Source organism: Marmota flaviventris, chromosome X (genome assembly GCF_047511675.1).
Source record: "Marmota flaviventris isolate mMarFla1 chromosome X, mMarFla1.hap1, whole genome shotgun sequence".
Classification (NCBI taxonomy): domain Eukaryota; kingdom Metazoa; phylum Chordata; class Mammalia; order Rodentia; family Sciuridae; genus Marmota; species Marmota flaviventris.
In genome coordinates, this window is record NC_092518.1 from 132,047,398 (window position 1) to 132,061,585 (window position 14,188).

The 14,188-nt window shown below is 37.5% G+C and overlaps 1 protein-coding gene across 1 annotated transcript in view; it reads right to left on the bottom strand.

Moving 5' to 3' along the window:
* Gabra3 (gamma-aminobutyric acid type A receptor subunit alpha3) overlaps nucleotides 1–14,188 on the bottom strand; it is a 125,627-nt gene that overhangs the window by 65,020 nt on the left and 46,419 nt on the right. The window contains exon 3 of the mRNA XM_027954490.2: nucleotides 5,370–5,437. Within this exon, the coding sequence (XP_027810291.1) occupies nucleotides 5,370–5,437 (68 nt within the window). The remainder of the gene's footprint in view (nucleotides 1–5,369; nucleotides 5,438–14,188) is intronic.

The window sequence follows — 14,188 nt, forward strand, 5'->3', positions numbered from 1 at the left end:
TTTTAATACAGGGTTGAATAATAAGTTGTAAAATGATTCATGTGATGTAATGCATTTTACATAAAAGGTTAAAAACACTAAAATCAGTAATTAGTCTGAAGCACATATATAACATCAAAAAGAAAAATGCAAATTCATGATCATAATTATCTTTGAGGAGGGAAAGAGAAAGGAGAATGGAATCAAGGTAAGATTCACAGGGATGCCACCTGTTTCTTTAAAGGTTATTTTTCAAAAAAAAAAAAGAAATGTGGTACATTTTTAAAGAATATGCACACTAATCTATTTAATCTTTTTAAAAGTTGGTTGATAGGTACGTATTTTTTATATTTTATTCTCTAAAGAGTAAAAAATACTGGGGAAAATCACATCATGATTATTTACTCCATAAGCAATCTGTGACCTTTGGCCAAAAGCAATCAGATTTTGACCTAACCATTCTAAAAATGCAATCAATTCCTTCCTTGCAAATTGAGCCCTTGTATACTCTCCAAGGTTGATTGCCTCCAAATCGACAAATGGATTCTGTTGTTTTGTGAGGCATTTAAATCAAATCTTCCAGATAATAAGCCTAAGTCTGCCTCTTGGGAAAGGCACTTAATACATTTCCTATACAAGGCACTGATGACACTTAGCTTGTGAGGAACCATTTCTATCTTGATGTTGGAACTTGAATGACTTCCAGTCTCCAACAATATTCTATATATCAAAGAAAGTCTCAGAAAAAGTTTGAGAGGCTCATTCATTTTTAGCAGAGTGTGAGGACCAAGGTACTTAACATTAGACCAAAGTGCATTAACATTAGCATTACAGTGAAGGCTTTGTTGTTTTCTTATTTTGCAGAACTCTCTTATTTTGATCTTCCCTTTCCCCTCAGCTAGTTTGTCTTGTTTCCATGATTATCTATTTTGAGAAGTCATGAATCCACATCACTCTTTCAGGTGTATGTAGCCCTTGAAATAGTCATATTGGTGTTACGTGTTCTCTATCTACATTACATAAAAGTATCCCAGAGATCCCATAAAAGTATTCCAGAGATTACAGGTCTCCTAAGAAGAAAAGCAGCATCTATGGATCCCTTCCTCCACAGAATCTGGAAATACAGTATGCTATGAAATAAGAGAAAATTGACAGCCCAAGAGGTTTTCAAAATAGACCAATCCATTTTTGGCCTCAGACTGCCATTAAAGGAGACTTGAAAAGAATATAGCCACTCGTTTTGCGTTAGGGAGTAAAACAAGTACACTAATTGTCATTCAACCACCATCAGGAGAGAGATCTGTGTGCTACTTTTTTTTTTTTTTTTGTAATATACACGATTTTCTCTTGTACAGTGTTAGGCTATTTTGATAACTTCACATGATTTCCATATATAGTTGCCAGACCAGAATGTATGTTACCTGAATGTGTTTTCAAGAATTATGGACTATAATGTCTTTTATGGGTTCTCATTTCCCAAGTTTCCATTTCATTTTTCTCATTAAGCTAGATGGTTAGTTCTTATATTGTCTTATCTCCTTATATCAATAGTTGGTTGTCCATTATATACCCTAGGAATTTTCTCTGTTGATAAGTTATAGCTAGCAGTTTTTATCTTAGTAGGATCTAAATAGTTAAATATCCTTGAGGAGAAGGTAAGTTTAAACTACCTAGAATTGGCATTTTAAATTTCTTACTTTTTCTCTCCCTGAGTCTCCTAACATGATTCCTCTTTGTCCTCTATATTTTTCACTAGTTTTATTGGTATCTGTTGAATATATAACCCAGGATCCTGGGTCCCTGTACCTCCTGTTTGTCCAAGGATCAGGAGAAAATGTGGAACAGTGCCTGGGACTCAGAATATTGACAGCTAGGATGGAAGCTAAGAAAGAAGCTGGTTTGGATCATTTTATTTTGTCATGTCATCTGTTGTTTCTACCTTTCATTCCAATTATTGGCTATGAGCACAAAATACTATTCCTCAGTCTGTTTCCCACTCTTCACATTCTAATTCAAAGGATCTTGGGAGACCATGAAAAATATCTCCACTTGCCAAGAGCCGGACTTCACTGCTAAGGGTGGACAAACCCAATTTGAGAGAGAAGTGTCAATGAAGGTGCATTTGCACTAAACTCTTTGTAGCCTTGGGGTCATATCTCTGTTCTCTCGCTCTCCTGGGAGGTCATGGACACAGAATTGATATTACTACTGAGGATCTATGTCTTGCTTCAGTGTCTAACTCCATTGTTTGCAAATGGTTAACACAACCTTTACATTCATGATGCCTATCAAATTCTGATTTCAACCAGGTTCAAAATCATCTTTGAGTTAGGCAGTTATGGTATTAAGATGAACAAAATAGACATGGCCCATAATTTTAAGGTGCTTTCTGTCAAATTAAGAAGCTGTACCTGTGGGAAGGAAGCCAGTGTTCGGTCAATGAATGCTATGGGTGCAAAAGATTATGGTTGGTGATGAATCAGTGCTGAAACTGGCACTACAAGTTTCCTTCTTTGTGAACAAAATACTACTTCTATTTCTTTAGGAAAATATTTTGGACCAAAACTCTCTGTTTAACTAGAAACAAATCAAGAACCTAGCCAGCCCTAAGAGGGAAAGAACCATCCTCTTACTTTGGCTTAATCGCGATGAAGAAAAACAAAGAAGTGAAACATAAAACTCCAAAAGAGAGAGAAAATCTGGATTATTAGAAATGTCTCCAGGGCCTATCACATCCATGGGTGGAAGAGGAGGAGGGAGAAGAACTTCAGATGTGCTTCACTGGTATCACTAGATTTAGATGCCTATTTTCATATGTATGCTTACAGAATGTCTTAGAGTGTGTTGGTGGTGTTTATTCTGTATGTATTTGTGGTATACATTTTATAATTTTTTTAGTTGTCAATTAACCTTTATTTTATTTATTTTTATGTGTACTGAGGATGAAACCCAGTACCTCACACATACTAGGCAAGTGCTCTGCCACTGAACCACAACCCCAGCCTGTGGTATATATTTGTCTGAATGTATTTGCGGATGTTGGCACATGAGTGAGAATAAGAGTATTTGTATGAATGTGTGTGTTTTAAAAGAGGAGTTTTTGGTAATTTTTTTAATAAAAATCCTAATTCATAATCAATTCGCAGCAGTTAAAAAAAGGGGTGCATATCCATGGTGAATCAGTTGTTCCTGATGGCCTATGAACTCTCTGAATATTGGTTTCCCTAATGTCCTTTTTAAAAAATATTTTTTGGTTGTAGATGGACATAATATCTTTATTTATTTAATTTTATGTGGTTCTGAGGATTGAACCCAGTGCCTCATACATGAAAGGCAAGTGTTTTATCACTGAGCTACAGCCCCAGCCCACTAGCATCCTTTAATGTAGAGTTGAGTTCCTAAAGAGTACTTCTTGAATGGCCAACTGGCTACAACTTTAATGCATTCCTGAGTCTGAAGCTAGATAACAGGTTGAGAGGGGGCAATCTAGACATATGTGCCTCCTTTCTTTCCCTAAGAGATAATCATCTTTTTGAATCCTCATTCATTGATCATACCATTTACTGAGCTCTCCTTAAGTGTCAAGTGATATAAGTGCCTGGGAAACCATGAAGACTCAGCATTTGCTGTCAAGGAGTTCACAGGGAGTCTACTTTACCCTTAACCACTCACATACTGTATTAGCTTTTCATCCCCATAACCAAAATACTTGATAAGAGTAACTTTGAGAAAGAAAAGTTTACTTTGGCTCATGATTTCAGAGATTAATTCCATGGTTGGCCAACTCCATTGCTTTGGGGACTGAAGTGAGGTAGAACATCATGGTGAAAATGATGTGGTAGAGTAAAACTGCTCAGATCATGCTCAGATCATGGCAACCAGGGTCGATGCAGTGGAAAAACAAGACAGACAATAGAGAGAGACAGAGAAAAAGAGAGGAGGGGACAAAACATAATCGCCAAGGGCGTCCTCCCTCAATGATCTACTTCCTTAAGGCATGCCCCATTTGCCTACAGTTATCACCCTGCAGTTCATTCAAATTATTAATTCATCAAAGGGATTAACTCACTGATAATAATTGCCTAGAACTCTGAGCCTTGCTGTATTGGGAACCATGTTTCCAAAGCATGAGCTTTTCAGGAGACATTCCAGATCAGAAATATATACATATTAATAGCTTCCTTTCCTGAGAACTAATCTTCTTTTCTGACTCCTAGACTTCACTCCTAATGGATGAGTATGTCAGTATGTCTAAATTTGCTTTCAGCCGCATTTTCCTCCTTGCAGTCCATTCTATATAGACCACTACATAAGTCATTCTAAAACAATATTATTATATTTTCACAATCCTACTCAAATCTCTTTAGTGGCTCTGCATTACCTACAGGAAAAACTCTACCACTTCCCTATTCAAATGCTTGTATTTACTCATTAGGTCAAAAGAAGCCCTCTCCCCTCTTAATACAGTGTATGTATGTGTGTATATATATATATATATATATATATAGAGAGAGAGAGAGAGAGAGAGAGAGAGAGAGGGAGAGAGAGAAAACATACTTTCCCAGATATTAAATTTTTTATTCTCAAAACATTTAGCATCTAATAACTGCCAGGCATACAGAGGAGATAATTGCTTCTTTGTTTATATGATGATTTGATCAAATATCTGATATCAGTAGGTACTGATGTGTGGCCTATTAGTATGAAATGTCTCACCTTGATGCCTCACAATATTCTTTGTTTTTGCAGCAAGAGAGAATGATGGGAGAAGAAGCACTTTTCTTGCAGATGGCTCATGATCATCTCCTTGCTAACTCTGCTATGTCCTGCCATATTCTTTAAGTCTATCCCAAAGGTGTCATCCTGCCTACATATATAGAAGGATCAGTATCCAGTAGTGGTTTAGACTCTTTCTCCAAACTCCTTGAATCACTCCAGTCAATTCATGACCTCAGTGAATTAAACTCAGTTGCAAAGAACAGACTTCTTGGATGACACTGTTGGCTGCTTATGCAAGGATCCCTACCAAAATGCTCTCCTCACATTATCTATTTGTAGTAGTATATGTATGGTGTTGGTAAAGTATAAAGGGAAAGGGTGGAGAAAATTTGATTGCAGATAGGGAGCCACGCCAAGTTTTTAAGGGTATTTTGTGGAAGAAGACAAGGATTCGCCTGCTGTGGGTCTGTACTTTTATTTATGAATGGTTAAGGATAGCAGGGGAAAGATGGATTTGGCTAAACCTAGACTAGTGAGGGTACAAAATTCATGTGAAACAAGATTTCTCCTCAGAACACAGCTACAAGGCCCTGCTGTAAGAAAATACCAATTTGTTTTCTTAAACCTATTGCGTCATTTTTCATTTTTATCTTCCTAGGAAGTAAACTTACCATGTCCGTGTCAGACACAGGGCCAAAACTGGTCACATAGATGTCAGTCTTCACTTCAGTCACGGCATCTGAGCAAAATAAAGTAAAAAGAAGCAGAATATCATGAAAGAATGTTGCCTTAGATCAGAGAGAATACTTGCTATTTCTGAGAAAAGATGTTTCACACACTCATAGGAAAAACCCCTCAAGAACTTCTCACCTGTCCTGTACTTCACAGAGAACATGCTAGATACAGGCATAAAGTAGGTTTCTATTTTAGTCAGTTGTTTTTCTTGCCTTGAAAAAAAACTACCTGACAAGAATAATTTTAAGGAGGAAAAGTTTATTTGGGGGCTTGCAGTTTCTGAGTTCTCAGACCATTGATGGCTGATTCCATTCCTCAGAGGCCAAGGGGGAAACCTCATATCTAAACCATAACAGCTCATCCCTGGCCACCTAAAATTCAAGGCCATTTCATAATGCAAAACACATTCAGTCCATTCCTAGAGTCCCCATAGTCTTAACAATTTTAGAACTGTCCTAAAGTCCAAGTCCAAAGTAGCCTGTGATACTCAAGGCAATCTCTCATTGTGCACTCCTGTAAAAATCAAAAGATTCTGCAATCTGTATATGGGGTAAAAATGGGAGTTCATAACCCACTTGAATCAAAGTGTGAAATATGATATATCAAGAACTATGTAATATTTTGAACAACCAACAATAAAAAATTTTTTAAAAAGCAAATTGCAAATATCCAATATATAAAGGCATAGAGTAAACATTTCCATTACAAAATGAAAAAATAGGGGCATAGAAAGTTGGGATAGGACCAAAGTAAGACTGAAATACATCTGGGCAAACAAGTCCTCTAGTCCCATGTGTGCTATTTGGAGCACAGGAGATAATGATGTACTCTCCAAAAGGCTTGTGTAGCTCTGCCCCTGTGACCTTGTTGGTTGCAACCTACCTGGCCTCTTTGTTGGCTTGTTTCTGCTTGATTCCTGCAGTTTTCCTCAGCAGACTTCCCACATTACTGTCATTTCATAATCTCAGGGGTCTCCAGAAGCTTTGGCTTCTTTCTCTCATCTCCATGCAATGCCCTCTCAGGGGCAGCCCATAGGCAATCCTCCCAATTGCACTTTGCCTGGCCTCCCAGGCCTCCCTTTGAAATCTTGGTGGAAGCCTCCATGACCCCCTAACTCCAGCATCCTATAATCCTGCAGAACCAGCACCTCATGGTTGATGCCAGGGTCTTTTGCTGTGTTGAGCAGTAGCCAAGCCTCCAGAAACTACAGCAGCAGTCTCTGAATGCCTTGGTGGATGCACTTGGTGAAACAAATTCTTACCCCTACCCATGCAAGTAGGGTACCCCACTGGGCTCAAAGAAATTTTTACTTTTATACCCTTGAACCTGAGATAGATGTGGCTTGCCCATTTCCTAGATTTCCTCAAGCCATTTTGTCCTATTGTTTCTGGATAAAGTTTTTACCATTTCTTTAGTGACTGTAATGTCTTTAACATTCGTTACATCTTCATTAGCCCCAGTTTTATTCACAGTTTTCTGGCCAAAATGCAAGATTTTCAAATCTTTCTGCTCCTGATTATCACAATAAACTTGGCTGAAATTTGCCAGTAATATCCACACCGTTGCCTGAATATTATGCCGCCTAGAAATTTCTTCTGCCAGATTAATAGTCCATCATCTTTAAATTCAGTCTCACACACTAGTATAGCAATATGTAAAACAGTGGATGTGTAACCGATGTGATGCTGCAATCTGTATACGGGGTAAAAATGGGAGTTCATAACCCACTTGAATCAAAGTGTGAAATATGATATGTCAAGAACTATGTAATGTTTTGAACAACCAACAGTAAAAATTAAAGGAAAATAAATAAATAAATAAATTCAGTCTCACAGAAATCTCAGGACTTGGGCAAAATATAGACAACTTTTCAGCTGGAACATAACATGAATAGCCTACAGTCTAGTCTTCTGAGCTCTCACCAGAATTCCCTCTTCAAGTCCACTTATAACAATCTGAAACTTTTCCAGCTTGCATTGCTAAACTTTCTAAAATTCCTCCCACAAATTCCAAAAATCCCCCAAACCTTGTTCAGGTTAGTACAGCAACAACCCCACTTCTCAGTATTAATTTTTTCTGTTTTAGTCAGATTTTATGCTATTGTGATCAAAAGATCTGACACGAACAATTTTAAGGAGCAAAAATTTATTTGGGGGCTCATGGTTTCAGAGCTCTTAATCTATAGAGAGCTGACTCCATTTCCAGTGCCCATGGCAAGGCAGTATGGTGGAGGAAAGCATCTAGGGACATGGAACTAGAAAGCAGAGAGAGAGAATTCATCAACAGAGATAAAATATATACCCCAAGGGAATGCCCCCCAAGATCTACCTCCTCCAGTCACACCCTACCTGCCTTGAGTTACCACATATTTAATTTCTATCAGAGGATTAATTCTCCCATTGGGTTTAGACTCTTATAACCCAAATCATTTCACCTCTAAACCTTCTTGCATTATCTTACACATGAGCTTTTGGGGGGACATCTCATAGTTAAACCATAACAGTATCTTTTTAGGTAGCACTGCAAATTACACCAGATTCCCAAAGCAACATAATTTAGAGAGGGCACTTAGAGATCCCTAGTATTCACTCATGTTGGGTTCTCTCACTAGGTTTACCATTACCTTTGTTAGGTTACAAATGTTGCAAAATCCAGCTCTCTCCCACTTCTAGGAACCTAAGTAGATTGTACTACCACTCCCTTGCTCACATAAAGTATAAATGAGCAATGTGGCTGGTTCAAGTTGTGGGAAGAAGTATTGTGTCCCTTTCTTTCTGGAAAATTTAAGGTCTAATGCAAGGTCCTCTATGCAGAAGAGATCATGGAAACAAACACATTTGATGTGGTGCTACCATAAGATCAAAAGAGTCTGGAGTGACGAGCTACGAAGGACAACTGCCTTAGTGAGTAGTCTGGGTCCGCAAGAGACTTTACATGAATGAGAAATACATTTTTGCTGAGTGACTGAGGTCTGGAGATAATTGATATCACATGATACATTCTCTTTACATTTATTTTTTTCTTTATTATACTATCCTAATTGAAGAGCTTCTGAAGGGCAGCATCCCTGTTTTATCTCTATACCCTCAACATACAGAATAGTGGTTTGTTACTCAGGGGGTGTACACTAAGCACTTTTTTGTATTAATGGATGAATCCCATCGCATATTTGTCATGTGGCAAAATAATACTGTCTTAGTCCATTTTTGCTGGCATAACAAAATTCCTTAGACTGGATAATTTTTAAATAACAGAAATTTATAGCTCACAGTTTTCAAGGCTGGGAAATCCAAAATCAAGACCCCAACAAAACTGAGAGCCCATTCCTCATATATGGTATCTTCTGTATCATCACATACTGGAAGGGGCTAGGAAGTATTCTTAAGCCATTTTTATAAAAGCACTAATCCCATTCATGGACTAATCAGAACTGCAAGGCCCCACCTCCTAATACTATCACAGTGAGGATTAAGTTTCAACATAGGAATATTGGAAAGACACAAACATTCAAATCATAATGGATACCCAGAAAATGAAGCTATCCCCCTTCTAAGTTTCTTGTTTTCTGCTTCCATAAGCCCTGTTTATCTCACTGCAGCTCATTTGGCCCACTCATGCCAGCGTGTCTCAGAGCACAAGGCAAAGCAGCCTACTCCAGACGTAAAGCCCATATCAGTAAGTCATCAAAGTCCCACTCTAGGTGAGCATGCCTGACCCTAGTGGAGATATCATCAATAAAGCCTACACAAGATTTTATATATGTGTATAATGAATTGGTTACTGAAGCCTAGGGTACTATTTCTTTTCTTTCACAGAGAGGTAAAGCATTTACCTCCTCCATATGTACCATATTCTCTGCACTCAGGCAGTCCTGGATTCTCCCTGAATATACTTCATATCTTGTTGATTTCTCACATTCCAGAACTATCCCTGAAGTACTGATGGGTTCAATATACTCAAGGCCAATGCACTCATCCAAAAACATTCCATTTTCACAAGAGACTATAAGTATCATTTAGTAATAATCAACACTATAATCAATTCACCAAAAGACACAATTTGCTCCTAAGCTTAATCAGCAAATAACATGTCTCTAAAACTAGAGTTGTGTTTTAAATAGTTGGGCTCTTGTCTAGGGTACAGGCTGCCTCAGAGCTATTTCTGTACTTGAAGGAGCCGAGTCTATGCCTCAGAACTCATAATACGACTCCTAAAGTTATGTTTCCTCACACATACTACCAGGCTCATTTGCTGGTGGAGCAAATCCATTACACCTACTATTTGGCATAGTGACTCCAATTGCCCTACTCCCAAGTACATAAAACACAATTAATTAATCAATGGAAGAGATCATAATCACATTAGAATCCTACATAATAGGCAGGACATTCCAGACACACAACGACTTTCTACACCAATGGAATTGTACAATTTTAAAAGAGTTATATACATTTTCAACAGAGGACTCAGCTTACAGGGGAAAATGAGAAGAGAGTTGATGACAAGATATTACAAAATTCAAGGATATTATAGGACTGGAGAGATCTTGTGTAAAGTTGCCCAGCTTTAAAGTGACAAAAAAAGATCTCCTGTCAAAATTCCCTTCTCTTCCTTCTACTTCTCAGGCCAAGTCAGCACTTAATGACACTAGTGGAACAGTCAAGTGGCAAGAGGCTGTACTAATTCTAAGGGTACAAAAGGAACCAGCCATAAGAAAGAGCCCTGGGTTAGTCAGAAATACTTGTGTTCTGGATCTCTTTTCCTGACTTGGTATAAGCTTTACAAAAGAATGTGTTTCTTTGGTTACTCTTTAGCTGCAGAAAAGGGGATTTTGGAAGTTCACTCTGGTAATCAGTCTGTTATAATGGATACCAAACCCCTTCTTTAATTTCAAGAAAAAATCTGGCAGGTAAGAGAATTAGGGGAATTGAAATAAAAAGTGGGGGAGAGGAAAGGTAAAGGACAGAGGTAATTAAAAAGGATTTGAGGTAAAAGATGGAAATACAGGATGAATGGGAAAAAATGTGAAGAGAGGGAAAGAAAGGAATAGATAAGAGGAAATAAAACTAGTGATATAGAAACCTAGCAAGAGACAATGGGTAAATGAGAGAATAATGCTAAGAGATAAAAAGAGACATAATGCTTTTTTTCACCAGAGGAGCCCCAAATCCCTCAAACATAAAGGTGTGGAAAAGTGATTCTACTCATATCCTGGAAGTCCAAATGAAAGAGTGTTTTGAATTTATATTAACAACCTTAGGTATCTGACCTTCCATTCCAAGCCCAGGCAAACACTGGGATATCTGACATCCCTCCATTGTTCTACACAGGGACCACCATGCCCCAATAGCTAATCTAATTCTCTGCCTAAGAAATCTAGAATCTTAAAGTAAGGTACTTGAGAAAACACACAGAAGTACCCTACAAAAGAATGATAGAGCGCTTAAAAGCATGATTAACTGGGTTTGAATTTAGGCTCTGCCACTGTTCTCTGTGTGCCTTTTGTCACTTAACTCTTCTATACTTGTTTCTTCATCTGGAAAATTGGAATAATGATAGCACCTACCTCAGAATTGCTCTGAGGATATTCAGTTTTCAGTGTATGCTAGCTATCACTTCTAGTTAATGTTATTCCAGAGGCTAGACCACATGAGTTACCTGATTATACCAGGTGGGCAGAATTCACACAGAAGTTTAAGGTGTTGGGCCCCAGACAGAGAAGACAGAATCCACTTAGCACTCCAGTTCCTCTGTGTGAAGGAATAATTAAAAATTTGTGATTTCATTTAATTGGACACAAAGACCAGTGAATTAGACTAAAACTGATGAGGGTCACAATTCAGAGTCTAGTCCCTATTTGCAACCTTATCAATAAAGATAAATGTGAAATAGTAATTAGTGGAAAATAAGCAGGGCTTATTTTTTCATCATTGCTTACATATGCTCCTTCACTCTTTATTCATTGATTTTATGGACTTAATATCCTTCCAATGTTTCCCTCTGAAAGAAAACATGAATTATCTTTTCTTTTTGCAAATTTACTGTGATATTATAAGTGCTTCAATGGTACCAAATTAACCCAAACATATATGAAATATATACACATACATATGGCCACACACTTCCTTAACACTTATTAGGACTATCATTGTTGGAAAACACATGAAGCAGCCTTACATTCTTTCTACTTGCTGATCCAAAAGAGTAAATATCACAGAATCACCAAATGACCACTTTATTTATGTTTAATATATTCTGCATGATAAACTGAATTTTCTAGTTTAACCTCAAATATACATTAATCTTAGCATTGCCCTTTGAACCCACAACAACAAAGTGTCCTCCATTTTATTCTGAGACAGGGCCTTGTTAAAATGCTGAGGCTGGCCTCAAAATTGCAGTGCTCCGCTCCTGACTTAGCCTCCTGAGTTTCTGGGATTACAGGTATCTACCACCATGCCTAGCTGAGATTTAAAGACCTTGCAAGATTTTAAAGAGTGACCATTACACCCCTAAATATGCTCTTGTTCATTTCCAGACTTGTCCCAACTTCCTTAGACTGTGTTTTCTCTTTTGATATGGATTTAAGCACCTTCCCTAATCTCCATTCACTTTCTTCTGGCTAAGGTCTGATTTGTTATTGACCCTCTAAAATATGTTTTTGGTAAAGTTTGTCACAATTTCATTAGATACATGATTATGAGACGAATAATAAGGAAAAAAGTCAACCACACCTCTTTATCTCAACTACAGGCCATGAAACACACTTCAAATTCCTCACAATGCCATTTTTCCTAAGAATAATGAGACTTTCAAGATTGGGAATCCAGCCAAGAGAACAACTAGGCAACTTTTCTGTTTTCTCACTTCCACATCACTAGGAATTTGGGAAAATAAGTGCTCATCATTGCATATACATATTTGAAGTGACTGGATTCCTGGAAATGAACTCCCATAGGACTAGTTATCTGGGTTTGCTAGCTACATGGACCTAAGGAATGGGCTACAATGACTTATACACAAGCTCTCACAGAAATGACAATTGTGTGTTCTGTTCTCAAGCTAATGGCATTTCCATCTGTCATTGATAAAGCTTGAGGTGTTGTGATTTGCTAAGTACTCATTGATAATCCCAATAGTATTAATCACAGAAAAATTCCCTGGAAAAATCAAAAGCATGTAGTTTAGGGAAGCAGAAATTACAATAGTGTACCAGAAATCTTGAATTCTATTATAAACTCAGCTACTAACTTACAGCCTGTATTATAGGCTGTTTGGGCAAACTTCACAGCTTTTGCAATTTGGTAGGCTTAGAGATCTATCATTGTCTTGTCTATGACACATCATTTAGTATGTAGTACCCAGAAAATGCAGCAAAAGTATCTAGTCGCTGGAAAGTACAGCAAAATTCTAATAGCCAGCTGCTTTTCTTTTGAGGACATTAAGCTAGAATTTTTACTCTGTCTCTTTTTGTGTGTCTCTGTGTCTCTTTCTGTATCTCTCTGTCTCAGTTTCCATTTCTCTTTGTGTGTGTGTGTGTGTGTGTGTATATATATATATACACACACACACATACATACATACATATATATAAAATGATTTAGATGTGAGATGTTCCCCAAAAGCTCGTGTGTGATACAGGCCAGAGGGTTTAGAAATAAAATTATTGTGTTGTGAGAGTCTTAACCCAATCAGTGTATTAATTACCTGATGAGATTAACTGAGTGGTAATTGGAAGCAGGTGGGGTGTGGCTGGAGAAAGTGCGCATTGAAGGCATGGCTATGGGGTACATATTTGTATCTGTGGAGTCTCAATTTGCTTCCTGATCATCATGTGAGCTGCTTCTGCCAGACTCTTTCACCATGATGTTCTGCATCACCTAGAGACCCAGTGAATGGAGCCTGCTGTCTATGGACTGAGACCTCTGAACTTTGTTCCCCCAAATAAACTTTTCCTCTTCTAAAATTGTTCTTGTCAGGTCTTTTAGTCATAGCAACAAAAAGCTGACTAAAACTATATATAGAAAGAGTAGAATAATACCAGAGTGGAAAAGTTCAAGTGGTGGTGATTGTGGTCCCTTAAATCTTGTGCAATTTCTTCCTGGTGTTGTGTTATAAGCATACATTGCACATCTTGCATAAAGTTGAAACAGCCTACAATCCAAATATAGCTAGTGGACAGTAGAGAACCTTTCAAACCATTCCACTTTATTCACAGGTCCCAAAAAATATTGGTTCTTGGGTCATTAACTGCAGCATTCCTTATTCTTTATCACTGTCCTATTCCTCAATCTGACACTTAATGCTTATATTGTGAAGCACCAACATATATTTCAATTGTTGATTCAACTGGTCTCACTTGTCTTTTACACATTCTAGATTTTTGCCTCCCCAATCTTTCTCTTAGCTTTTCCCTTATACCTATTATTTGCCATTTAACCTAACAGATACACAGAGTGTAGTAAATAAATTAATGAATTTGACTTTGGAAGATCTTTGTACAAGCTATAGAAGTGCTGCTGACAAGATCTCTGACCCTTATTAAGATATTTGCCTTCCTGATTATCAGCTTACTTATCTAGAATATGACGAGTTTCAGCACAGGTATCAATAAAGCCCAATGAAAAAATATGAATTCATGGTTCACTAGTTTCTAAGACTAAAGTATATCAGAAGCACCAAACAAAAAATAAAGAGACAGGATCAAAGGCAGAAACAATAAATAAATACTAATATAGTAATGAAATAGGCAGAA